Source organism: Procambarus clarkii, chromosome 93, assembly GCF_040958095.1.
Source record: "Procambarus clarkii isolate CNS0578487 chromosome 93, FALCON_Pclarkii_2.0, whole genome shotgun sequence".
Lineage (NCBI taxonomy): Eukaryota > Metazoa > Arthropoda > Malacostraca > Decapoda > Cambaridae > Procambarus > Procambarus clarkii.
The window spans coordinates 1,084,543-1,111,405 of record NC_091242.1 but is presented as its reverse complement, the minus strand read 5'-3'; the positions used below and the strand labels follow the sequence as shown (position 1 = coordinate 1,111,405).

General features: G+C 40.4%; 2 protein-coding genes across 8 annotated transcripts in view; one reads left to right on the top strand and one right to left on the bottom strand.

The window, feature by feature from the left end:
- Positions 1–26,863, bottom strand: part of LOC123746865 (uncharacterized) — a 50,731-nt gene that overhangs the window by 2,317 nt on the left and 21,551 nt on the right. For 2 of the 7 annotated variants that reach the window (XM_045728703.2, XM_069319597.1), the window contains exons 1-4: positions 4,981–6,189; positions 3,620–4,368; positions 2,969–3,105; positions 2,079–2,241 (exon numbers count right to left, since the gene is read on the bottom strand). In XM_045728703.2, coding sequence (XP_045584659.2) covers positions 2,079–2,241; positions 2,969–3,105; positions 3,620–4,368; positions 4,981–5,141 — 1,210 coding nt within the window. In that variant the 5' untranslated portion in view covers positions 5,142–6,189. The other 5 variants (XM_045728702.2, XM_069319600.1, XM_069319599.1 and 2 more) reach the window with 5 other exon arrangements.
- Positions 8,953–26,863, top strand: part of LOC123746866 (alpha-tocopherol transfer protein-like) — a 33,335-nt gene continuing 15,424 nt past the window's right edge. Inside the window, 1 exon segment of the mRNA XM_069319603.1 lies at positions 8,953–9,105. The gene's annotated coding sequence lies outside the window, so the exon portion shown is untranslated.

Sequence of the window (26,863 nt, the reverse complement as noted above, 5' to 3'; positions counted from 1 at the left end):
ACGTTTTCTATGTATCTGACTCGATGTGTTAAGTTTCTGGTTAGGCTAAAAGGTTGACATTTAATATATTGGCAAATCAAGAGAATGAGTTGGACAATTAACGGCGTCGAGGAAATTAAGATGAATGACAAACTATGAAAATTCGCCGAGAAGGGGTTTCCAGACCACGATTAATGTGAATGATCTCCAGGATATAACTGATGGAGGCCTTAAAAATATAATTGGTAGTCGACAAGATATTTACTTTAATCTAATTGGCAACATTCTAATTTGACTAATAAAATTGTACTGAATTACGTGTGCCTCAAATGGAGATGGAGCTTAGATCAAACATAGGAGAACTAGAGCATAAAGAACGAGATCCGGTGAGAGTTGCAAGGAAAAGACTATAACAAGTGTGAGGAGTACAATATGTAGCCATCAGCATAGGAGCAGATACAAAAATCTATATTATATACATCATTATGAGTAGGTGACAACTAAACCTTGTGAAACACCACAGTTTATGTAGAAACAGGTTTCAGTTAAACCATCTACAACAGTAGCAGCCAATTTATTAGAGGAAGATAGAAATAAGTGAACAACGTAGAAAGCCAGAACATGGAGTCTTTGGAGAGTAAAGATTTGTCATACTGTCATAAGCTTTGGAAATATGCAGGACTGCGAGCAAAACACTCGCCTTCCTCACAATGTGAGGTGGACCATGAGAGTGGGATGGTGAAATCACCAATAAAACGCTCATACGGAGACTACAGACTAGGTGCTTAGAAAGCTTTAAATTGAGGATAGGTTCAAACACTTTTGAGATTGTAAATTCAGAGGTGATACGGTTACGAGATATCCTTCTAGACTTAACACTTTTTTATTTATTTATTTATTTATATGAGTTCTTACATTCTTGTACAACCACTAGCACGCATAGCACACACATCCCCAGGAAGCAGCCCGTAGCAGCTGTTTAACTCCTATGTACCTATTTACTGCTAGGTGACAAGGAACATCAGGTAGAAAGAAACTTTGCCTACTTATTTCCGCCTCAGCTGGGGATCGAACCCGGACCCTTAGGATTACGAACCCCGAGCGCTGTCCACTCAATGCTGTTCCTACAGATGGAACACACTGTTCCTACAACAATTTGAAAGAGAACTCTTGGAGACAATATTGCCTCTGTTATAAGGTAGTTTACAACATATAAATGTCTTCCTGAGAACCCGAGAATATTTTAATTGACCATGTTATTTTATGTCTCTTTGTATTCTTCTACCTGAGCTTGTTAGGGAATGTGGGTAGAGCTTCAGTTCATGAGTCCGTCTCTTAAACGTCCACTAGGCTATATGTAGGGACCAAATACACCCTGGAGAGATTCGTCGTTTTATTGCACGTATAGAGCCCGTCTCTAGTACCTCTTCCCCAAGCTTGCCCATAACACACTAAGTAGTTCCTTCTGTTGTGTTAATGGTTTATTAGGGGCTGCAGTTTGTGTTCTGGCTCCTCGCAAGTAACAGTTTATCCCTGTCAACCTTGTCGATGTACCAGAGTATTTGGTATCATCATCATGTGTTCAGCCGATTCTTCCAGTTTCGTAGCTCCTTGAGGCTCAGCCCTCTGTATGCTTGGTTTTAACGAATGGAGGAGCATGAATCGGCACCCCGGCCCCTTCCCTCAACACTGTTCCACTGCAGCTTTCCCCACTTGCTGGCTGCTCCTGGTCCTTCCTATCGCTCTCACTCTCCCACCTAGAAGGTTCGCTGGCACCGAGCGCTGGCTCCGCTTCTCAAGCTATCCTATTTCTTAAACTTATTATATTTCACTCGACGCTTGTGTTCCTTCTTTATTTGTTCAATAAACATTATTTTCCTAATAAATTTTCTAAACCGAGTGCAACAAACTTTTCTGCATCTTATAATTTTTAGGCTATCAGTGAGCAAAACCGTAATTTTCCAACTATAAAATTTATAATCATTCTCTACACATACTCCTTACAAACATGCACAAACCTTTTATTCATTTCTTCGTATTTTGTTTACATCCAACATGTTTTCCCAAGTATAAAGGCAGCAAAAACTACATTTGAATACCGTTGAAGTGGTGGTGGTCGTCGTCATCAGTCAGGGTGAAGGTTGGGGGAGGCGGAGGCAGGTTCTGGACCAGGAAGATGGAAGGGTTGGCTGCATGGGCCACCGTCAGGCAGCGACACCAGCTCCAGCAGGATTCGACGCCCGGCACCAGTTGCTCGTACGCCTGCAAAGGTAATTCTCATAATTCGTATCCTCCTCCAGTCATGCCATCAACCGCCCTTGGTCGCTAGAAATATGTCTAGGAAACATGCACAATGACTAGCTGGTGTTCAACCACCCTCCTTCCCCATGCCGTTATCAAGGTAAAGTCCATGGCCAGATAGCATGCACTTCCTCCCATTCCCAAGGTAACCAAAACCATTGTCAAGGTAGCGGCAGCATTAGCTGACAATGGTGTTTGTATCCATAGCCACCGGATCGACTGCCGACATTTTTATATTTTTAAGGAGAGGCTGCACAAAATTTCATACTAATTTTAAAATCTCAATCTTTTATTTTATTAATTTATGAATTTTATTTTAAATTTAAGGCTTGTTTTTATACAAACATGCAACTTTTGTATTATGTATTCATCTAGCCAGTCTCGTGCAAGGTAAATCATTACTTGTGGGACCCAGATAAGGCATATGAAGATAAAAGATAACCGATATTAGACGATAGGCAAGATCAGTTATCTATCATCCTAACTCGAATTATAGATAAATCATGTTTATCTGGCAGTTTCAAGTACAGAACCACATAAGATCATATGGTACGTTGCTGCAGCTCTCGGCGACACAAGTAGGCAATTACATAAAATTTATTGATAACTCAACAACTAGAAGCTCTTTGAAATATATTGTGCACACAAGCGACACAAACAAAATCTTTCCGAGGGCAACTGTACTAACTTTATCAAGAGCAGAGAGGAGAGGCTGCCTCAGGAATGGGGAGAAGGTGTGACAGACATAGTAGCGGAGAGTCTGAAGGTGGGCGTGTTGAACCGTATAGAAAAGCTCCAACTGGCTGCTTACCAAGTGTAGAATATCTGGAAAGTGCCAATGAAGTGTCACTGAGTGGAGAAAAGTAGCTTCCTAGCATCAGTGAATACAGTCACACGGTGGGGTATGGTAGAATGGGGAAAACAGACAGACATTTTTTTGGGACAGACCATTTAACAACGATGATTATAACCAGAAGTAGTAACCTCTAATGCTAGTGTATCCTAAATCAGACATAGCTCAGGTTGGGTACAGTGGTCGCTTAGGACACATATTTGGAATTAGTATTGAAAATAAAAGTTGGATCAGAAGCTGGATGAATAAGGGATGATGATTTTAAAGGGCCTGAGAACAAATTCTAGAGTTGAGGAATGCAAGTATAAACTGAGGTGGTGGCTCTTATGATGATATGGCAGCCTATTCTTAACCAATTAGCAAAAATATTGTTAGTTGATTATGTGACTAACGATGTTATAATTTGATAAGTGTTGTCAAGAAACTATTACAGATTGTAACTTAAATTTTTGTGCATCTTTTTCACAAATAAGAGTACCCATTTACCAACAAGCGTCACCAAGGTGTCAACACAGCAGCTGGAATTGGACCGTTTAGAGGAGTTGCATCCGGTGGCTGTTGTAGCAGACGAGGAGGTGCATCCGGTGGGCCAAGGATTGGGCCGGGTGGCTGTTGCAGCGGGCGAGGGGTTGGGCCGGGTTTCTGTTGCAGCGGGCGAGGGGTTGGGCCGGGTGGCTGTTGCAGCGGGCGAGGGGTTGGGCCGGGTGGCTGTTGCAGCGGCTGAGGACCTAGACCTAGTGATTATAGAATTAGATGAAGACTGAAACCCGGTGGCAATTGCAGTGGATGATAACCTCGACCCGGTGGCTGTTGTAGGGAATGGGGATTCAGCTGTTGTAGATGTGGGCTTGGATCTAGTGGACATAACGCATGCCGAGGATGTAGACTGGGTCCTCACATTGGGTGAGGACCTCAACTCAATGGTTGGCTTAGACGAGTTCCTGGATATTCTACTGTTCATGCCTGCAGTGGACCTAGTCGCTTTTGCAGGCAAGGTAGGTACTAATGTTGATGGGATAAAATTGGTGGCGGGATCATCAGAAAGAGGGAGAGGCTTAGCGTTAGTGGGTGCGGTGGAGGGTGCGGATGTGGAGGGTAATAGCGCAGTGGAGAGAGCTTGTTCACTAGTAGATTTAGGCAGGGCAGAGGGCAAGGGTGGGCGTTTAGACAAGCTCCAGTAGTCTGTCAGTTGGGCAAGCTTCTTGACGATATCTGAATGTTTTGCCCAGGTTACTCTGCAAGAATTGAGCGAGTTGTTGCTTAATAAATTTGGGTTAAAATGTTAATTTCTTTACGTAAGGCACACGCATGCTTCACCTTTGGCAGTATAAAGTAATGTACCTATACACACCGTTACAATGCTGAACGCTAGACATTTTATGAAAGTATTATACAAGCGAATATAGCGACGCAATACAAGGGAATACTTAATCAATGCAAACTTTTTGAAATGAACTAAATGTCTCCGATAATGTCCAATGTGAAAAATTGCTTGTAAATATAGTAGGCTTCTTGATGGAGCGTCAGCTGTAAAAGATTAAGAACTGAAAGATTGTTGCATGTTAATATACACAGTAAATATGTACTTAACGGTCAATACTAAATTTCGTTATGACCTAATGATTAATAAATTTAGATTAATAAGAATGATGTTAGGGAAACGCAAATACAACACATTTATAGACTTAAATCGGATGTTTTACAATTTTGGAAAATAATTTCCTGGGACAATGTTATTTTATCTATTCTATCAGATAACACTCAACTATCTCCTTGAGGGGGCCAGCGGTGATTATACAAACAAAACTACCCGCCTAATAAGCAGATAAAACAAAAATCTTACTAACTCCTTAAGAGGCCAGTCGAGATTGGAGATTGGTTCTGGAGGGGAGGGTATGAGCCAGGCCAGGTCAGGCGGCGGGTGCGTGCTGGCCTCCCTCACGACCGCCAACACCAGAGCCAACGCCTCCTCCCTCAAACGCACCATCGCACACACCTGCACACACATGTGCACTCACAAACAATGGTTTTGCGACTAATAACATAACACTAAAAGGACAAAATTAAATCATGGTCATATTTATCCATAACTTAACCCAAAAGTTCAGCAACTCTGGAAGTTGGAGAAAAAAGTTCCCCTCGTGCCTACAGTCTTTTAATAAAGGCATTGAACCGTTTATCTAATTGGTCGATCTAAGGATTACTTATACGTTCTACGCATCGCTGGAATGTGCATCATATAGAGAAAACAACAATTTTATTGTTGGAATTCTCCAAATACTGAACCTTTTACAATTGTAAATACATATCTGCAGTATTTATAGAAATACTCACTAATGCTCTCAAAACCTGACAGTAGAAAAAAAAAAAAAACTATAAAAGCAAATGGAGAATACAGTGTCCACATTAAATTAAAAATATTTCAAAATGATCTGACCAATACAAACATTATAAAATATTTAACTAAATATTTAACAAGTTAAAAGTATTGAAGAGGCAGTTGTTCATATCCTCATTAGTATGTTATAGGACTTGGTTAGTTGATTTATCCTTGGTATCAGTCTGTGGCTATTGACAAAATTAAATTCAATAAATATTGTTTAATTACAATGAAATTATATATAAAGATTTCTTGAACTGATAAACGCTCCACGTGACAGCCTAATAGTTAGCCCACAGTAAAGATTTATCTTCGTAATGTGTTTTCCCATTGTCCGGAGAGGAATTCTATTAAGTTCATAGAAGTCTTCTAAGGGCCTAGGTCAACGACTGACCTTCCCAAGAATGTAACCAAACACAGTTGTCCAACCTCTGAATACATGTTTACAGGTGAAAACGTTTGTCCTAGTGCAGGATTCGTATTCGATTGCAAACTGACTTATCTACGGAAATAACAGTATATTAAATAATGCAAACTGTTATTATCCAGAATGTAAGTTACATCTTGTACTGCATTGCACATAAATAGTTTATTTGAAGAGTGAAAACGCAAATATTTAAAATCGCCTACGCAAATTCCTTCATGCAAGGCCTACAATGATACAAGAAGCATATGAATGTTAACACCAAATCACTTTGCAGCCTCTCTTCGGACAATGCTCGTCCAAGCATTTACAGATATGGTATTCGAACAGAAGACGTCATCGAAGCCCTGTCCGAGAAATGGTCGAACATCAATTTCGAGTAGTACGTAAAGTGTTTTTCCATTCATAGACAGGTGATTTGGCGCCTGGATTAACTAGCAGTTGGCCTTTATTTATGATGACGGGCTGCACTTTGTTGCTCCATCTAGTATGTTTATGTTCGAAGGGTTTATAAAAGCTACCAGTCCCAAGATAAGATAATGAACCTTACCTGACAAGGTAGATAATACCGTGAGTGTCAACTTGGTAAACCTTGTCCTGCTCAAGTTTAAACATTCATTAGCAAACACCTGTTGATGTAGAGAACATCCTACTTGATTGGTTGAAACATGTTAATAACCAAATTATTCAAAGATGTCGACTTGTTGATATTTTCTGAAGAGTTACCATGTTTGTTATTTGACACTATGTATCAACGACACCTACTGAGTAAACTATGTTGTCGTGAACTAGCACAATACATTCATGTCAGCGTCATCTATTGAGTGAGGTACACATTTTAATGTATTTTGCTTTATGAAATCAGCTATATTTTTTTAAGTAAGCTGTAATATATATATTGAAATTTGTCAACACTTGTCATCGTATGGAATGCAAATAAAAAAATACATGAAACGTTTGACGTGTGGGAAAGGTTTTCAGTTAACATATCCGGGATGAAATTGTTTATGTAATAATCTCCGTTGAGGGCTGATAAAAGATTTTTTGTGCCCTCTGTATTGCTTTTTGCGCATTACAAAATTTTGCTCACAGGATGAGTATGGGGTGCACAATAAACTAGCCGCCTCAAGAGGCCTCAAAAATCCGAACTGAACCCAACAAATGATAGTAATCTGTGAAACATTTGCAAATTTACAGTCGGATATAAAGAACCAAAGCGAAGGGTGTGAGCTGGAAAGAGAACAGAGTCATGGCCGCTCGCGGGAATGACTTGTCAAAATCATGCAGCACTTCCAAAACATGATAAACACTGAGAGTGCGTCACATGGGCGACATTTGTAGCTGATATTTTAGAGAACATTTTAAGGCACTTACTTAAAATTGATCTTTTGTGATTTAATTTAATGAGAACAATAATGAATGTGCAGGCGATGAGTCACAATAACGTGGTTGAAGTATGTTGACCAGACCACACACTAGAAATTGAAGGGACGACGACGTTTCGGTCCGTCCTGGACCATTCTCAAGTCGATTGAATCGACTTGAGAATGGTCCAGGACGGACCGAAACGTCGTCGTCCCTTCAATTTCTAGTGTGTGGTCTGGTCAATAATGAATGTATATAAAAATTTAAAGTTAGTATTATTTTCTTTCCCAACTTTGTTGGCGAAAAGAGATTGTCTAGTCACTATAGTGAATAGTTTACTGAAACGTGTTTTGTAAACTATTGAAATGCTTGATGGGATAGTCCTGTAGAAAAAAATATATAGTTCCATTTGGACACAGCGTATAATATTTCGAGGACCAAACGCTTCAAAATTTCCAAATTATAAGCCACTAAACTATAAGCCGAAGAAATGGATAGACCTAGTCTGAATTAATAATCAGAGAGGGCTATTGTATATTGATGGTGAGGGGGGAAGTATTCTATAATAAACAGGAATTTTTCAGTATAAACTGAAAAAAAAGGTTAAAATTGGCTTGATCAAGTTTCTTTTACACTGGATGATGTTTGTTGTTTAAATTTTAGATTAGATTAGATTAAAGAGCTTTTTTTCATTAGCAACTTATACGAATCATTACAGTTCTGGCAGAACAGCTAATATGCAAATTAAATGATCGTTCTCGTGACGGCAAACATATATAAGGCTTATCAAGGTTTTCCTGGCCAAGGGCGAGGATATCCGCGAGGTCACCCAAACAATTACTGGGCAGACCCATTGAAGCTTAACCGTGTGGCTAGCATCAGTCACAGTACTGTATTAGCTCTTAACTGTCCTAATTATATTATTCCTCTTCCAATTGTAATGTAACTAAGTATGGTTATCCATGTGGCCGAATGTCCTGATTATGAGGATGGGTGGAAATTTTGTTTTTTCGCTGCCCCATTATCCTCAGCCTTAAAATCTATAGTAAATCTAGCTCTTTTTACAAATAAATCCCCTTCTGTCTTTTTGCTTCCATATTGGGATTCACAGTGGAATCTAAGAACTGAATATTGTGATATTCATGGTGCTACATAGCCATACTAGCATGAACTTTCTCTTGATAACTAATTACTGAACACAAGTACATTACATATCATGCCCGCACGTAATGAAAGCAATGGTGAGAAAAATTACAATTTTCTGAACCTAAAAATGAGGTACTGTACCTGTTTACATACAAACATTCTGCACTGATACACACACACACTAATAAATGTATATAATGTATTCATCAATAATATTGTAAAGCATAGAACGTGTGTGCATTCATGTGCGTTCGTAAACACAAACCCATTTTTGCCTTTGGAAATGAAATGTGCCGTACGACAAGCCTTCCTCCTCCGGCAACAGGACATACAGGGAAAGGCTATTGATTTTTGATTTTCGCTATCTACATCTTAATGATGGACACTCATACAGTATTGATGCATTAAATATCTACAGTTTTAGATGCTTATTAGTAATCTATAAGATAAAATCACACATAGAAATCTATTTAAGATAAGAGAACGTGGCTGTAGGCGTACGATGTGTATATGAGCGGGCGAGGTAGGCGACAATGTCAGTGAGGCAGTAGTCGCAGCCTGGAGGTGAGGGAGTGTGTACGTTGTGGTTGGTGGTCTGCTCGCTGGGCTAGTGTCATTAAGTGGGTCACTGTACGGCCAATACTCTCGCTACTATAGGTAAGACTTAAGCATTTCACGCTAAAGAGTTTAGTTGATGAGTAAACCTTTATCAATATTTCAAGAAGGCGTGGTGGTGGTTTGTAGTGTCTTAAGTCGGCGATGGTGTCAAGCAGCAGTGCTTGTTACCATGGCAAGTGTCACGCTGTGAATAAGCAGCTGTTGTGTTGTGTGTGTTACAGCCCGTCACTCACGCCGTAGGGACAGTAGCGTGTATTGACCATGCGGCGACAACAATGGTGGTAGAGGGGACCACAACCTGGTATTTCGTGTATTTACGGATATAACCGACCACGTAGATCTCCAAGTTTTGCATGATTTATCAGTGTGTGTGTGTGTGTGTGTGTGTGTGTGTGTGTGTGTGAGGGGAGGGTAGAGGTGCTGGTACCACACTAATAGTCTCACTAGAAAGTGTTCCCCCATGTTACACGCTCAAATATAATACATAGCCAGTATTTAAAAAAAAAATAGGTTATTGGGTATAGTTTTCGCAATTAAACTACTTCTAGGTAGGTTAAATTTGTTATATTTAAGAGTAATTTATTGTTACCTCAATGTTCTAAAGCAAAAAATATGCATTCCCTGTTACTTTATTGGTTTAGTTTATTAAACATTACAAGAGGATAAAATGTCTAGTATATACAAGGCAAGTAGTATATTTTCAAGTGTTTTGCATGAAATAACCTTAATTGTCAAGACTTTTACTTGCATCGAGAGTTGAAATTGAGCGGAAGTAGACCGGATAATTGAAACACTTGTGTAGTCTTGTTTTTGTGAGGAAGAAGTCCCTCTACAGAACGTGGAGGACACTAGTTTATACTGATTTCAGTGGAGACTGAATTAATCATTGACACTGCATGTTGAGGACCCATAAATCACAGTAGCTAACATAGTGATTCAGAGTTGGGGGGGGGGGTAATCTTTGACCCAGCGTTCTGGATAAACCCAGACGCGCACCTTTTAACCGTATACAGTGTAGATTTATTGCTCGAGGTTTAAGAACACAATCCAATATAAATTTACAGGCTTTGCTTAATCAAAGTTTTAAACTGATGTAAGAAATTGTTGATTTGTTAGGGGTGAGATAGTATAGGTAAATTTAATCTTGGCCAAGGTGGTGCGCAGTGTGAATGGTAGTTGTAGGATAGGTGCGCAAACTAAGGTGGTGGAAATGCACTGGTCAAATATTGTACTGTTATTGGAAAACCAGATAACTTTTACACATTTGTAATGTATGATTACATTAGTCACTCATTATGCAATCGCCCCTCTACCCATCCCGTAGGCTGTGGTGGGGAGGGTTAGAGGTACATAATGGATTCTAGGGGGAATTACTAGGGGGACGCACAGTCATTACGATTATATAGCATATGGAAGGGGTCAGGATAAGGATTTTCTATGGGACGGAGTGCCCAATCACTTGGACAGTCGGATTGAACTCAGTAGCTTGAGTAGACCGTCGCTCTACCATTGAATATTAAGAGCTATTTATCCCCATGCCACCTTTTGGATGGCTTAATTTTTTTATCAATCGTCTCGATTCCATAGTTCACTTAGCTTGGCAAATGACACCCTTGAAGGTAGTCATACAACTAATATTACATATACTTATGTTTCATTATTGCAGTGTAAGTTCTTTAGCCTAGGAGCTGCTGGATTCAGGCAAGACAAACAAAATGGAATTGAAAAAGGTGCAAAAAAGAGGCGCCACGTACGGCTGCACAGGAGTTGGGAAGCGTGCACGTGTGCTGTAAGGATCGATGAGCTACAAGCTGTGTGTACTCTGGTCTACTACCAGACTCGACTGTGTTGGTCACAACAATTATATTTGATTTATTTAATCCAATGAAAACATTGTTAAATTAATTCAATGAAAATAAGGCAGAGAAATCTTTAAATACTTCTAGCTGCATCTGCAGGCGATACGGTATCACTTTCCAAAGGGTTTCTTAGGTGGTGGAACTCCTTAAGGAATATTGAAGGGAATGACCATATGGTCGTCTGCCATATTTGCAATTTTTTAAAGTATTTACTTTAATATTCCATGCATTTGAATTTCCTGTGGTATTTTGATTGTTGCCGCCGGTGGCGGCTAGTTTATTGTGCACCCCATACTCATCCTTTGAGCGGTAACGCAAAAAGCATTAGAGGGCACAAAAGGTCTTTGTAATAATCTAAGTTTAGGTCTGAAACAATTTCATCCATCCTTCACACCTTGTAATTAAAATTGGGGTAGTCTGGCTATCCGGTCTTCATCCCTGGTGGTTATCGTCTGAACTTCACTATTTCTCTTATATGATCGGTTAGGCAAAGTGACACTTTCAGCGGCGTTTAATTTGTTAGGCACCCCAGGATACCCATCCGTGGGCGGCGGTGGTAAAGTTTACAGGTACTGTACACGTAATGGCCATGGGACCTGAACCTTCAAGTTCGTTTAGCTAAGCAAGTTTGCGCTGCTCGGCGTACGCTCAATATTACACTACCCTTCATTGGCTATCATCAGTGGTTGTTTAGGGTCAAAAACTAGTAAGGACGGGCACGGAATCGGCTTTGTTGCATGGCGATTGTGGTGGTTACGGGGGAGGGGGGGGGGGGTAGAAATAGCCTAAGCTGCTCTATCAATTTGAGATGTATTTCTTTGTCTCAATAAACATACTTGAACTTATGGTGGCTACAAATGTTTAATTAGCGATGGTGGTGATGGAGGGGAGGGAGGGGGGAGACGGATGCTTGTTATTAAAAGCAGTGACTAGAGACCAAGATTAGGATTCACAGAACACCGACTTCTCTAAGATGTCTCCACCTCTTTCCTCGATCATAGCGGCCAAGTCCGTAGTTCGTAAACCGTGTAATTACAAAGGCCGCTACAAGGCCGCCCGCAACCCACGATTGTTATGAACTACATATAAGTGATTTCTAACTCTTAAACAGTTTTAATAAATAGCGACTAAGCCTGCCTCTACATGATCGAAGAAAAATGTTTATCTCGTGTAGTCACTTGAATAAAGATGAATCGGTGTCAAGGTTTTAGTGGCAGTTATGGGATGTAAGTTTTGATCTTGTAGATACTTTGTTATTGTGGTGCATTAGACGAGTTCACGTGTGGTAGGGGGTTGTGGTACAATGAGTGAATGCACGTGTGGGGGAGGGTTGGGGTGGGGGGTTGGGGTGCATTGGTGAGTACATGGAAGGAAACGTGTACCATTGGTTACCATGATGATTCAGGTGTTATCGTGACTGTTATCCACACTAGACGTTATCGTGGCCAGAGGATGGTATCGGTCAGGGATCTTCAAATTGGTCAGTTACGTAGTACATGTAATTACATAAGACTATCTTTTAAACTAAATTGTGTGCACCTTTTTAAAATATTTACTGGGCTGCAAAAACGGGTTCACTGTCTATGTATAATCATTATATAAGTTTGTCACTTTGCGCTAAAATAAGATCCCACCCCTGACGCTGAGGAACGTGTTCTCTCGTCTAATCATATTTTTTTTTACGGAATCGGCCAATCTTTTACAAATGTGACATGAAATTTAAAGCATTGTAATATTGTCATTTTTAATGCATCGGCCTTGGAAGGTTATGAAGTTTGCTTGGGTTAGTAAGTCTCCAGTTAGTAGAAAGTTTAAATTTCCCAGTGGTAAGTACGTGCCATGCTCACAGGCTTGACAGACTATATACTGTCTACAAACTGATAACATCACAAAGACCATAAGAACTGATCTAGTCGAGGAATTAGGACGGGAAGTGCAGTTATTGTTCATCAGCCCGACGGCAGCACATTTCTGGAATCCCCATAAACTAAAGTCACAAGCGGAGCAAGCAGGCTCTGTTGGCGATTATTTGTATTTGTAGTACGTGGGCGAAGCATTTATAGAGTTGTGGTTCGAACAAAATTCGTCAGTGAAGCTCTTGTTCCGGAAGTGTTCTGACGAAATCAGTTGAGCCGTGTGTAAACCATTTTTCATTGACAAACATGGGGTTTGGCGGGTGCTTGGGATCACTCTTGGGTCTTTGTTTGGAGGACGAGCGGGAAAAACCAACACAATATTTGTGAGTGCCCATGTTTATCAACTTAAGAGCGAATGATAAGAGGTATTTTCAGATCTGTAACTACTTTATACGCACGCGAATATAGATATTGTTGTGATCTACTCAGTTTGCCACTGTAGGCTATTAGACTAAACGATAATGTGTTCTCTCCTCCCATGTATGACCATCTACTTGGAGATGGGGATGAACTCGTAGCTTGCTCTTGATCTGTAATCCTTCTTATAGAATACGGTGGCAACACATTGCTCTGTGTACTAAAGTTTATAACGCAAAATGGAAAAAGCTGCGCCAACCACAGATGTGCCATACGGACCGTGAAATCCTTCCTCAGTTTGGTTATAAAGAAAAGTTGACAAACCTGGTCCTTGTCTGCGCTTGGGGAAGTAGAGCTCTCGGAATAGACTACAGGTAATGTCTCGTTCATGAATAGCTTTGGTCCATGCGAAAGTAGCGCAAAAGATTGCGCTGAGGTTTTAAAATGATGAAAGTTGTGTAATGGAGACGGCGGGTAATCTATGGTGGGTTACTCTCCCCACCACTCACGCACGCACTCTTACTTTTAGCTGAGGAATTGGGCTGAACATATATACAGCCGTTAACATGTGCTCGAGGGAAGACAGTTCACAGACAGTGTCGATAAATAACATTATATCAATATTTATGAAAGGGTAGATCTATATTGATCTACAATCGACTTGAGAGTGGTCCAGGACGGGCCGAAACGGCGTTCGGCGGCAACAATCAAAATCGTCGTCCCTTCACCTTCTAGTGTGTGGTTAGGTCAACATACTTTAGACACGTTATTGTGACTCATCGTCTGCGCCGGTAGATCTATACATCTTCAAGGTATCCTATTAACGGTCGTAGTGTTAATTACCAAGAGATAATTGTATAATGAACATGGATATACCCTGATCAGTTAAAGGATTAAATCTCTAAAGCAATTGGCATTTAGGTCTGAATGTGTCTTTTGCTTGGTTTTCGTTACAGCTACTCTGGCATCCTTTAAGTCTGGTGGGCTGCGTGTGATAGCTTTCCTTAATGAAGGGTCAGTGTGAGCAACGGTTAAGAGGGGAAAATCCAGTAATTGGTGGGAGGGGGGGGGGGTTTAAAGTTACCCCAGTGGTCGATGTTAGTACCAGTCATGTTCTTGATGTATAAATGGTACTCTACGGCATTTGTAACTAGTTGTACAAGTTTTGCAAAGATGGATAATGCATGAATTTTCTTCAATAAATCGCATCACTCTTCCTCCGCGCTCTACTCATCAGTGACCCTCAGTTTTTAAAATGACATTTCCTTTATTTACAAATATCTCTGGTTACCCCCTTATATTTTATCAAACGTGCCTATTATCAAGCTAACACTTTCATCCCAAACCCATTTCAAACGCTGCACTGTTTCCTGAGCACTATGCTGACTGCCTTTCATATGTACACTCGAAAATCCCTTAGTCCTTTTGACACAAAGCTCGCCTTTCGACAAACTAACACTACTCGTAGTAATCTGGTTCACACTGCCTCGCCTGCTTCTAATGCTGCTGGTGTCTACTATTTCCTGTTCGTCTCGTTATCTCCAATACTTTGGGGAAACTGGCCGTACACTAAATGACAAGACTTGAACACAAGTGTTGAGGCTGCAGACACAAAGCTTTCTTGTCATGTTAGGAATTCTAATCAACCTATTGACTGGTATTCTAAAATAATATAAACTGCCTCTACTCTTCAGACGCCGTTTTTTCAAATCGGCTCTAATACAAAACATATCCAATATGAACCACCATAGTCCTGGTTTATTGCTGATCCTTCCCTTCGACAGTACATACTCAAATGCTCTAACATGTCTAACAAACGTGACCCGACATAAGCCTACCTTTTTTTATATTACGTTCCCATCCTTACACCCATCTTGCACATTACTACACCCTCCCATCCTTATTTATCTTCTTGTTCTTCCCCCAACGGTTTCTTGTTGGGACCCGGGTCACGTGTATAGTGTAAGAATATTGTGTGCATGCTACACATAGAAAGTTGTAATGCAAGAATATATTTATTCATACAAGCCACACCTGTCTCCTTGCTTTGCACCGCATTTTCTTGCTCACCTTGGCCCCACATTTGTCCTTAATGCTACTTTCTCTACCACAATGTGTCTATCCACTTCCTCGCCCATGTCTACCGTCTTGCAATCATTCACCGCCCCAGTTGTCATTCATCTTCCCTTCTAGTATCTACCAGCGCCACCACACTGACTGCCATCATCTACACTGTGCACCACTTTACTCCACTGCCACAACCTTCACCCTTCGGTCGAGTGACCTCGGGTGACTACTGTTGCTGTGTGGTGTTTGTCGAAGGTTTTCAGCGTCTTGACTTGATAAAGCCTTTACAGACGAAACGTTATCTACATGCAAGTGTACTCACAACTAGCATCTTCTCTACACTGTCGTGCAGTATTAGGGATTTCATCACTTTCGTTTATACAAAAAATATGCTTATAAATTTTGCCTTGGAGAGTTCATTCACTTTATTGGGTCGCGGCACTAGTTTTCAGTAAATATACGGCCATATTACATGTACAACATTCCTAATAGAAAGGAAACTAGTTGGGTTGTTAATCCTGTCATTTGTGCCCAGACCCAGCTGGGCGTTATTCTGTACAATACTCTTCCCCCATTGTCCTCGTACATCCGTGCAATATTAGTAATACATATTTTAAACAGTAGGATATACTTGAAATGTATAAAGTTTGGGCATACTGTGGAGCGAGTACTAGAGGGAATTATTAGAACGCAAAGCCATTAAGACTAATTAGCACTTGGAAGGGGGGTAAGGATAAGGATGTGGATTGGGACGGGAAAAAGGAATGGTGCCCAATCACTTTGACGTTCGGGGATTGAACGCTGACCTGCATGAAGCAAGACAGTCGCCCTACCATCCAGCCCAAGTGGTTGGGGGGGATTTAGGGAGTGGTATATTTTTTTTCTTAATGGTAACTATAGATGTTTAAATATATAGCTCTAATTTATTATAGATCCGATAGCCACCCTTTGTCTTTAGCCGGATATTATCCCACTTTACCATTGAGATCATCCATCAGGTATGATCATAAGTTATGCCGATCTAATTCTCAGACACTGTCCATATGAAATAATAGTTAGTTACAGCCCCTCTCCTGTGAGTCCACAACGAGCTCACTATAGCCCGTGCTACTTGGAACTTTTTGTTCGGAGTAGCTGAATCTAAAACGGCAACAATCTTTACGGTTTCAAATTTAGAATAATTACAACAGCATAATTCAGTGGAAAGTAGACTATTGTTGGAGGCATATTGTCTCCACAACTTCCTGGTCTTGGATTACAGAGTTTGAGCTTCATGGGGGTTTTATCTGCCCTTGTAGTGCCGTAAAGCTTCGTTGGTCACTAATTAGTAAAGCTTAGTGTATCAGTCATCGTTCGATTAAAGTGGCAGGCCACATAGTCTGGTAATGTAAGCGTTCTCGTACCTTGCCTGGTGTTGGATTATGCAGAGTGCGGCTCTGCAGACATGTGCAGGCGACGAGTCTCAATAACGTGGCTGAAGATGTGAAAACTAAACCACACGCCAGGAGACATAAACCCGGGATCTATTGCAAACCTCCTGCCAAAACCAGATCTATAATTTTGTGAATTTCCGATGATAGAAGCGTTGAAATTTCCGATGATAGAAGCGTTGAAATTTCCGAAGTAATGCCTCTCCTCTCTCCCACCCCCCTTTTTTTAACTAGATCATATTGGGTAGTGGCTTTAGGCATGGTTCGTACTAGCTCTATCTAGTATGTATATTTGTGATTATTCATCCAGTTACTGGCTAGGCCCAACTGTACTTACCAGACTAGTGTTGTATAGACATTACTAGCTAATCACTGAACCTGACTACTAAAGTGACGTGAATGTCTTTAGGACCTAGATTCATCAGGTCAGTTTCGCAAAGTACTTGAGAACCTCTACATCTTTTCTCAATCTTTGGCGGCTCTGTTAACATAGATTTAACAGTTTGAGCTCCGAAGCACCAGGAGGTTGTTTATAGCAATAAGAGCATCAAAACTTCCCAGGTTAATGTTATCCGCTATAAACAGCCGCCTTAGCTGACGCTTCGGAGTCATGAACTGTTTAATCTATGTAAACAGAGCCGCCAAAGATTGAGTAAAGATGAAGAGGTTCGTAAGTACTTGGGTAACTGCTTGATGAATATAGGTCATTAAGGTGCTCTTAAGGTCGTGTGCACTCGCGGTATCACGCACTCACTCCCTCTGAACCCTCAGAGTACGTTGATAAATTGTTAAAGTAGAAAATAACGGTAATAAGTGAAGATATTGGTGCATCAGTTAGATGTGTGAGGACTTTCTGGAGTGGCCCAAGTCATTCTTGCATAGGACCAATCACTTGTGTGGTGATGCTGTGTGAAAGCTTGTGCTGATTGGTCGGAATGTTATCCAATCTTTGAACTCTCATGACCTCTTGCTTATCTTATCAGTAGTCAAGACGGAGCTGGATAACCCATCGTTGTCATCTTGGCGATTTCTCAATTTACTAGTTTACCCAAGGGGCTACGAACTTTAGTGGCCTCCGAAGGGGACAGGAATCTGCGGCTTGTGAAAAGTACTCATAGCGTTTAAAGTGGCGAATAATGGTTTAATATTCTCTTCCTAACCAGTTCTTTCAACTAACGCTGCCTAAAGTTTTGTATACTATGAGCCCCAACGTACTAAATACGAGATACTATGAAAAAGTAACGGCTCAAATAGCATTTTTCGAGGCTATGTAGGTGGGTTAGGTGGGTGGTTCGGGTTCGTACGTTTGTTTCCTTTATTTTTAAAGTTGTGGCGAACAAAGAGAACGGGCTGCGTATACGTTAGGTTCCTTATTTGGACAGGTCGATACGGAGCGTCCTCGCCTCTTGCTGGTCGGTGTTCGATCCCAGATGGTTAAAATGGTTGGGCACCGTTCCTTCCCTCTGTTCAATCCCAGGTCCTTGTATCCCAAGTGGTATATAGTAGTGCTTGCATACCGCATTCCTCCTCATAATTACCCTAGCACATACACAGGAGAAAGGAGACCTAAACAAAACTGTAAGTGAAAGAAGAGGAACTGATCAGGGTCAGAGAAGGGAGATAATCTGGGAGTAGACGTAACATTGAATCTCTCCGGAGGCACACAAATAGAATCCCATCAGCTCCATAATACTCGGGATGGGAGGGGGGGGGGGGAGAGGAGGAGACCTTCCACATTTAGACTTACTGATCTCCTGACACAATATAGTAATGTGTGCGCGGGGAAAATAGGTCAAGAGGATGACGGTGGAAGATGGAACCTAAATAAGCCACATTGAATCCCTCTTAAGGAGAGGGGGGGGGGGGAAGGTGAACAATTGGAATGACTTGATAATAGCTAAGCCATCTCCAGGTACAGCTTCAAGGGCAAATTAGAGCTAGAGCTAGAGCTTAAACAAGTCTGAATGCATTAGGTACAAAAGTTAGGAAGATGGGTCTCTGATGCGTTAAAAACGTCAACGCATCAGACGCAAAACAGCTGAGGCTGAGTCCCGTACGAAAAAATTTGAATGGTACAGAAGCAAAAATAATGCTTAAGTGGGTCCTACTGTTGGCGAGATCCAGCATCTCGCTGACCGTAGACACGAGGTAAACAAAAGATGTGGAGAAGGAGGTTCAGCATGTTAACACGTTAGAAAGCGAGAGTTCAAATCCTTTCTCCCGGCAAGTGAAAGTCATCTGGACCAGTTCAGCTCTACGACGCTTGCTTCTGGGGATGGAATGGGTTGATCTTGTACGCGCACATGTCTCGTTAGTATTCGTTATTTAAACTATCCTTTATATATAAATGATTTTAAAACAATATCCCTACAGTGTGGGCGTGTACATGTAACAAACAAATTTATTTTGCCTAGGTCAGAGTTTAGTGCCCCATAGTCTAAAACTAAACTGTGAATATACAGTTGAAAGCTGGGGTAACACCTCTGTATTGTGTGTTTGTGTGGGTGTTTTGTGTAGATCTTCCTCACACCTCTAGCTTTGTGCAGCTCTAATACGTTGTCATCTTGTTTACGGAATCGATGTGACATATTAATAGAAAACTAACTTGTTGACGTTTTTGATGCACCAGTCTTGATGAGTTCCTTGGGTTAACAAGCTTCTAGTTGGGCAAAACGGTTGCATTTTTTTACGGAGTGGCAGAGAACGGGCAGCTCTCACTGAACAAGGTCTTGTGCAAGGTCTTATTTCCATCATCAATAAACACTAGAAAATTGCCTACTAGAGGTAGAAATGCATGGGGTGTAGAGTGCCAAGAGAAGAGAGGTTCAAAAGCCAGATATTGCTCTGCATATGCACCGATAGGTAAGCACCTTGTATTCTCAGCCCCTCAACTTTTCTTGGCTTCTTTACGTCCTAAGACTACCAACAAATTATTATTCAGCGCTGTTGCGAAAGACACTCTTCACCATTTTGGAATACATGCTTTGACTATCCCACAATGTGTCGTTAATACGCGTTCACTTTTTTTTTTTGGTTGTGGAAGTGGGTGGGGGGCAACGGCACAGTTCTACCAACTGAGCTAAGAGCTCCCACAATAAGGAAAAATCCCAGACACACCTTTCTGGTATCCAACTGGAAACTTTAGGCCTTCCCTAGGGTGCCACTTGAGCATGAAGGTGTTCAGTGTTCCATATGATCCAAAGTTGTGTGGATTGTTAACAACGTTATTGTTGATAAAAACATTTCAGTCAATTGGATTATCAGGGAAAGCCTAAAGTTCCAGTTGGGTGTCTGGGATTTTTCTTTATTGTGGGTACTCGTGGCTCGCCTGAAACTGTAGGCTGCTGCTTTTGTGGTCTGAGGTTAGAGGCTGCGATTGTAAAGTGAATGAAATGTATATAATATATACAGAATATAAGATTTACAACAGCGTAAAATAACTAGTAATTTGTTTAGTAACACTGGAACAATTGGCCGAAAGCGGCGCTAAAACTGTTCAGATACATCGGAAATACTAGGTTAAAGTGCAGCGGTGTCTCGTGTGCTAGTGAGAGCCCAACTGTCTCGTCTAACCTGATAGCTTAATAGGCCCTAGAAAACACTCTGAATGAAGAATTTGGTGACGCTATATTCACCGATTAGGTGATCCTAGTGACTTTAATTTTCCACAACGCTTTATTATAAGCGTTAATACTAGTAAAACAAATAACAAAAGGTTTTTTATATTTTCTCGGCATTTTGGTTTAAATTGGGCGCATATCTAAATATTTAATAAATCACAGCTTAATCGGCTCGTCCGATAATACATCACCAGAAACAAATCAAATTGCTACATTAGGCGAAGAAATGTAACCTAAAAAGTACTAATATGAATGACAAACAATATAAATTTTCTGGTGCTAGGTTTCCGTAGAAACGCGCGCACAGGTAGTTACATGCAACACATTTAGCTGCAACATTACGGCCAGTTTTCGAATGGTGTTGCCATCGAGGTCACCGGACGATTTAGTCGCCTTTAATACAGTAATCTCATTTTATATACAAATCTGTAATCGTTTCGGTGCAACCGTCCTTTTGCATGACTAATTGAGGTCGCTTTTGACGTTCACAAGCCGGAGATGCTGCTTAATCGGGTTATCTTTAGAAACGTGATTCGTCGCTTGTTTCTCAAATCCAAATTCAAAATGGTTCATAAATGTTTGTACATTTATAATAGTTCATAAACATTCATTTGGCTCTTGTGCTTGGTTTGGTTTTAAACTAATTATTTAACGGTATAATTTTTTTCAAATAGCGGTTTTGCATGATGGGTCTGATTCATGGCGCCTGACTGACGTACTGATACTTGAGGGTTGTGGAAGGGGGGGGGGGGGGGGGGAGACGATCTGAGAGGCATTAATGAGGCGAAGATCGAAGGTAAGGCAGTGGTACGAGTGACGGTGCCAACTGGGAGAGGTTCTTGAACCCGCTTAGTGCTAGGTGTGACGGCGGGGTGGATGTCACTGACCCCTCGAGCGTGTGTCCTGACTGACTTCGTCACCCCCCCCCTCCCTCCACCGGTTACCACGTGCAGGCCCGACTACCAGAGTTTGCGTGGCTTGGCGCGGTTTTTTGATTACATGTATCTAGTATGTGTTGAAGTTGCTAATACACTTGTGTGTACCTGCATGCAGTGAATACGTTGTATTCTTTAGTGTTCATGTATGGTTTTTATCCGTACTTGTTTACTTGTATTTTTTGTACTGGCATCTTGGTTTACTTGTCTTGTTTGAATAGGTTAGTGTTTAGTATTATGCCTTTTCTTGTCTGCTACATTAGTTCTTTAGTTGTATGTATACTCGTGTTGTATACTTGTTCGAATTTCTCGGGCAGATAGTCGGACACCTACACGGGCAGATATGGACGACCACAGCTAATAATGTTTACCGTCAATAACACCAACAAACATGCACATGGAGGCAAAGACCGTCAGTAGTTTCAAAGCGTTATGACAGTGCTGGGAAAATGGCACACAAAGAGCGTAGGTCTCATCCTGTAACTACACTTGGGTAATTACATAGATGGACAAATACTTAGTGTTTCTCAGACAGAACGCTGCTCCAAGGACAGACAGGCTGTCGGAAAACGTGGACACACATACAATGGAACACAATTTACTTCTAAAAACCCCAATTTGTTTCATAGTTCAATACCGTGAACTGAACGCGAACAGTCGTTTGCACAATCTGCTTGCAACCAGTTGGTATCGGATTAGATTTCCAGACAAGCAGAGACGTTTGGGCAAGTTTCCTCATAGGCAAACGGTAAATAGGTACACGGGAGTTAGTCGACTTGTGGATCACTAACCTGAGAGGTTGGGTAGAAAGACCTCGATAACCCTAATAGACCTCTAATTTCAGAGTTAGAATGAAACAATTCAGAGCCCAAGTAACTTCACCAATAAAACTCTTGGATCATTTTCATCCCTGGTGCCGTGACGTGAGCACTACACCGGAAAATCACAAGTCAGACTATGAACAGCAAGGATGAGTTTTGTTTTTCTTTGTTGTAGCCAGAAAATATAAATATTTTGTTTAAAAAATATAGGAAAAACATGTTAAAATAGGTACGATTGTTATTTATATGCTTATAAAAAAAATGCCTAGGTTTAATTATAAAATGCCATTAATTATGCACACTGAGGAAAACCTGAAGCCCATGCTTTGATATTTCTGAAAGTGGGAACTTTCTACAAAAGAATCAAACTGGCTCCTTGGAACGGGAAAGCCTCATGTTGTGGTTCCTGTGATGTATATTTGCGAGACTGAGCTAGACATACGCTGGACGAAATATTCACAACATTAAAATATTAAAGACAATTTTGTGGTTTTCTCTGCGAAAGTGTGAATGTGTTATTCAAAGCTTGTGTGACTAGCCTAACGGGAAATGTTTTTGTACCTTATGAAAAAGCAGAAGGTTGGTTTTGTATTAATTTTTGTTATTTGGAAATGCATCTAGATTAACGGTAATATTAGTAGCGCTGCACTATAAATTGCTCTGTAATTTATTGAAATTTAGAGATTTAATACTTAAATTTCTTTTGCCAAGTTAAAATTGAGCTTCAAAACAGATAACCTGAAATTGGCATAATTCTTTTAAATACCTTTTGCAACATTTGTCAGATCTTTTTCCTATATATGCAAAAACCATAATATAGAAAAGGACCGAATGCTTAAAATTGTGCAATTGTGCACTTAGGTTGGGGGCCTCGTAGCCTGGTGGATAGCGCGCAGGACTCTTAATTCTGTGGCGCGGGTTCGATTCCCGCACGAGGCAGAAACAAATGGGCAAAGTTTCTTTCACCCTGAATGCCCCTGTTACCTAGCAGTAAATAGGTACCTGGGAGTTAGTCAGCTGTCACGGGCTGCTTCCTGGGGGTGGAGGCCTGGTCGAGGACCGGGCCGCGGGGACACTAAAGCCCGGAAATCATCTCAAGATAACCTCAAGAAGATAGCCAGAGATGAACGGATGTAAACAACCAGCCAGACCTATAGAGGATGATACAGTATACACAAATGTCAATATTACGATGCTTTAATATTTATTTATGCGTGGCATTTTTCATGGCCAGGTAGATTCCGTCCAAAATACGAAGTACTAAGTGAGAGGACGGGTGGCTTAACTTGTAAGGTGTTTAATGGGGGGTCAGCAAGTATATAATAATGTGATATATGTATGTATATGTATGTATGTATATATGTATGTATATATGTGTGTATGTATATATATATATATATATATATATATATATATATATATATATATATATATATATATATATATATATATATATATATATATATATATATTATGCGAACAAGCCTGAATGGTTCCCAGGATATATAAGAATATTCCCAGGAATATGTATTATATAATATATAATACATATTGATGGTCAAGTGGATTAAGTGATGGTCAAGTGGTCGTGATGGTCAAGTGGATTAAGGCGTCTTGTACATACCAGTTGCGTTGCTTCTGGGAGTATGGGTTCGAGTCACTTCTGGGGTGTGAGTTTTCAGTTGCATATTGTCCTGGGGACCATTCAGGCTTGTTCGCATAATATATAATGTATGATGTGTGTACTATTTTAGCGCACCTGGAGGTCATAATGTTTAAACCTATAAAGATATTGAAAGCCTCGCGTGGTAGTGGTATTTTAATGACTCGCAGTTTACTGATCTGTGATTATAACGTGTATAGTTAGGTATTTTCAGCATGGGTTTACTATAAAGTTTGTCTTGCTGGTAGACAATATCAGTGTCTTGGATCGTAAACTTGTGATGGCGGGCAGAGTATCGTTTCCTAAAGGAAGCCTTGTTCCATCTTGATGACGCTGTTTTTATAGTGTTATAACGAGCCATTGTTCATTGTGGTCCTATAATGTCTTCACGCCACGAGACGGTTGTCATCAGATTGAATTTATTATACGCCTCATCCCGTGGGTAGTGGTAACGGTTACATAGGCACTTAATCGGTTTATGAACTGAACCCTATAGTTAGTTTGCCTAAGACAGTGAGTCTTTTGAAGCTAGTTACACTATTATTACACACACTCACACTCGCTCTGTACATGTACACAAATGTGTCGTCAGTCATAAAACGTCACCGTATGGAAAGAAAAAAAACATATTTTTCATATGACCGAGGCAAAAAATTGGTTTAATTAGCAGTGTTGTAGCCTCAACACATGGCAAGGGTTTATTAGTTATGTGGTCACGTCGCCACATGTATGCATGACCGTGACGTGACGTCAAACACCACCATCCGCTGTTGACAAATCTTGTACAAAATTTTCACTCGGCGGTTGGATGTTAATAATTGTGCACTGACTGTAGCCGGGTCACCTCACATTACACAAACTCCACTCACTTGGCATACATAAATTGGCAATGTTCGTCTTGTATAAACAGGTATTGCATGTTTTTCGTAAAGTAATGCGTGGCCTGTGAATAGGCAAAGCGTGTGATGTATAAATTGTCAGAATTATAACCCGTAATCTCTTAAAATAATAATAAATTAACTGTGATGTATATACTTTCTGTGTGCTCAAGTATTCACGTATGGAAATAAAACAAATTCCGAACATTGCTTAAAGACACACAGTGCACATCATAGCGGCAACGATATAATTAGTTTGATGATAAAACATTCTGATATTAATCTTTAGATATTAGTTGGAAAGAAAACGTCTTGTGGAGCCATGTTTTGATGCTTAACATTGCCGAGAACACGCATCAACACGAGCACAAACACACGAACCTTGGAACACGCATACTAGAGAGAACAGACGCAGGTAACGAACCGCAGGGAGTCACGTGAGATGGTCGCAAGTGAAAGTGCTTGTGGAAGTATTTGAAAATAATGAAAATATACATGATTGGATTAAATATGTACTTTTTAGTAAAGTTGATGTACCCTGCATTTAACTCCTTGTTCAGTATAATGAAAAACATTAATTACGTTAAAGAACTGAACCATTATTATTGGAAAGCTATTATTCAGGGATGTAGCAGTTATGTGAAATGAACGCAGTTTGTTATAGGCCTATATAATTCAATAGGAATTGCATATCTTTTTCAGATTCTAAAACTTCTTCCTAACGTAATTAATCCAGATAAAGTGCATTATTAATTAAATTATAAATTTATTCATACTAATTGCAGGAAAACGTACTGAAAGTTTTGTGTGAATTAACTGGATACACATTTGTTCACACATTGAAGAACGAACTATATCATAAATTTCTTATGAGTAATTAAAGAATAGTTTTAATGAACCAACACCTAACTTTATTGTGGGATCGTTGAATAGACCCAGAAGTGAATATGAATAGGATTCTAAAAATATAATCATAAGTTAGAACAATGAAACTGTGAAACTCAATTAAGTTTAGATCTTGACATTACTTTTGAAGCGTGTTCAAATATTTTACAAAGTTACATCATAAAAGTAAATTTGCTGGAAAGTTTGAGGCCTGGGTTTCATCAGACCAAGAGTGATTTTTGTTTGATTCAGCTACTCGGAACAAAGTTCAGAGTAACACGGGCTATGGTGAGCCCGTAAAACAAAAAAAGTGAGAGCTTGGGATATAAATAGCCTCGCATGGGGCAGCAGGTTTCTTGTTATTGGTGTAAATAAAATGTGGCAAGATATTCAACCTGGTGATTGGTGGGAATGGAGGCAGCAATAATTGTCATTCGAACTATCCTCAGACGTCGCTCGCCCAACCTGGTGCCATCCCCAAAGATGCATTACTCCATTTTCCGAACAGTTTTTAATTTTTTTTTTTCAGCAGTTCGTTCTCGACAACAAAAGCCAAATGCTTGTTAATCCAGCCGCCAAAGCCCCCGTTTGTGAAAGAACGCTTTACACAGGACACGACAGATGACGTTCGAACATTTCTCGAACAATACTTCACTGACAATCTTTTATAATACTTTACCCACATACTACAAATTACCAACAGAACCTAAACGCCTAACCTACGCCTGGCCATACATAGCTCTCTAAGACCCACACTAATAATAATAATTTGTACGAGGAAACCCTATTTGTAATATAAAATACATTAAATTGATGAATGCATCTGAAGACAGGTTGCAGGCAAATCATTGTTTTAGTCATGAAGATGGAAGAAAGTGGGGAGGTGGTTTGCTGTTGGATTAACCAACACTTTGGCAATATTTTGAGGGTGGGCAACTGTGTAGGTGTTGCCCGTCATGACTAAAGCTGAACCTTCCCGCTAACAACTGCACGGGTTAAGAAACGCCTTGAATTTAGATAACAGATTTGTCCAACAGTAAAATAAAAATAATCGTCAGAACTTTCATCTCTTGTCAACCTAATAATCTGGATTATTAGTGTTTGACATTAGTCTTGTGTACACACAGGAGTACAAACAACCCCCTCCCTCTAGGGATCCGATACTAAAGCGTCACTAACAAGCCAACAACCACTGCAGACCCAATTTAAATCCCTCGTGACTACCACATCAAAAGTTTGAAGGCAACTTGGGTCGCGTTTTCTCCGTGTTCGCGAGTCAGTCGGAAGGTGCGGACTATTCCGTTCGGAACTTCGCAATTAGTTTACTTTGTCATATACATGACACTGATAGTTTCGTGTGGTGGTG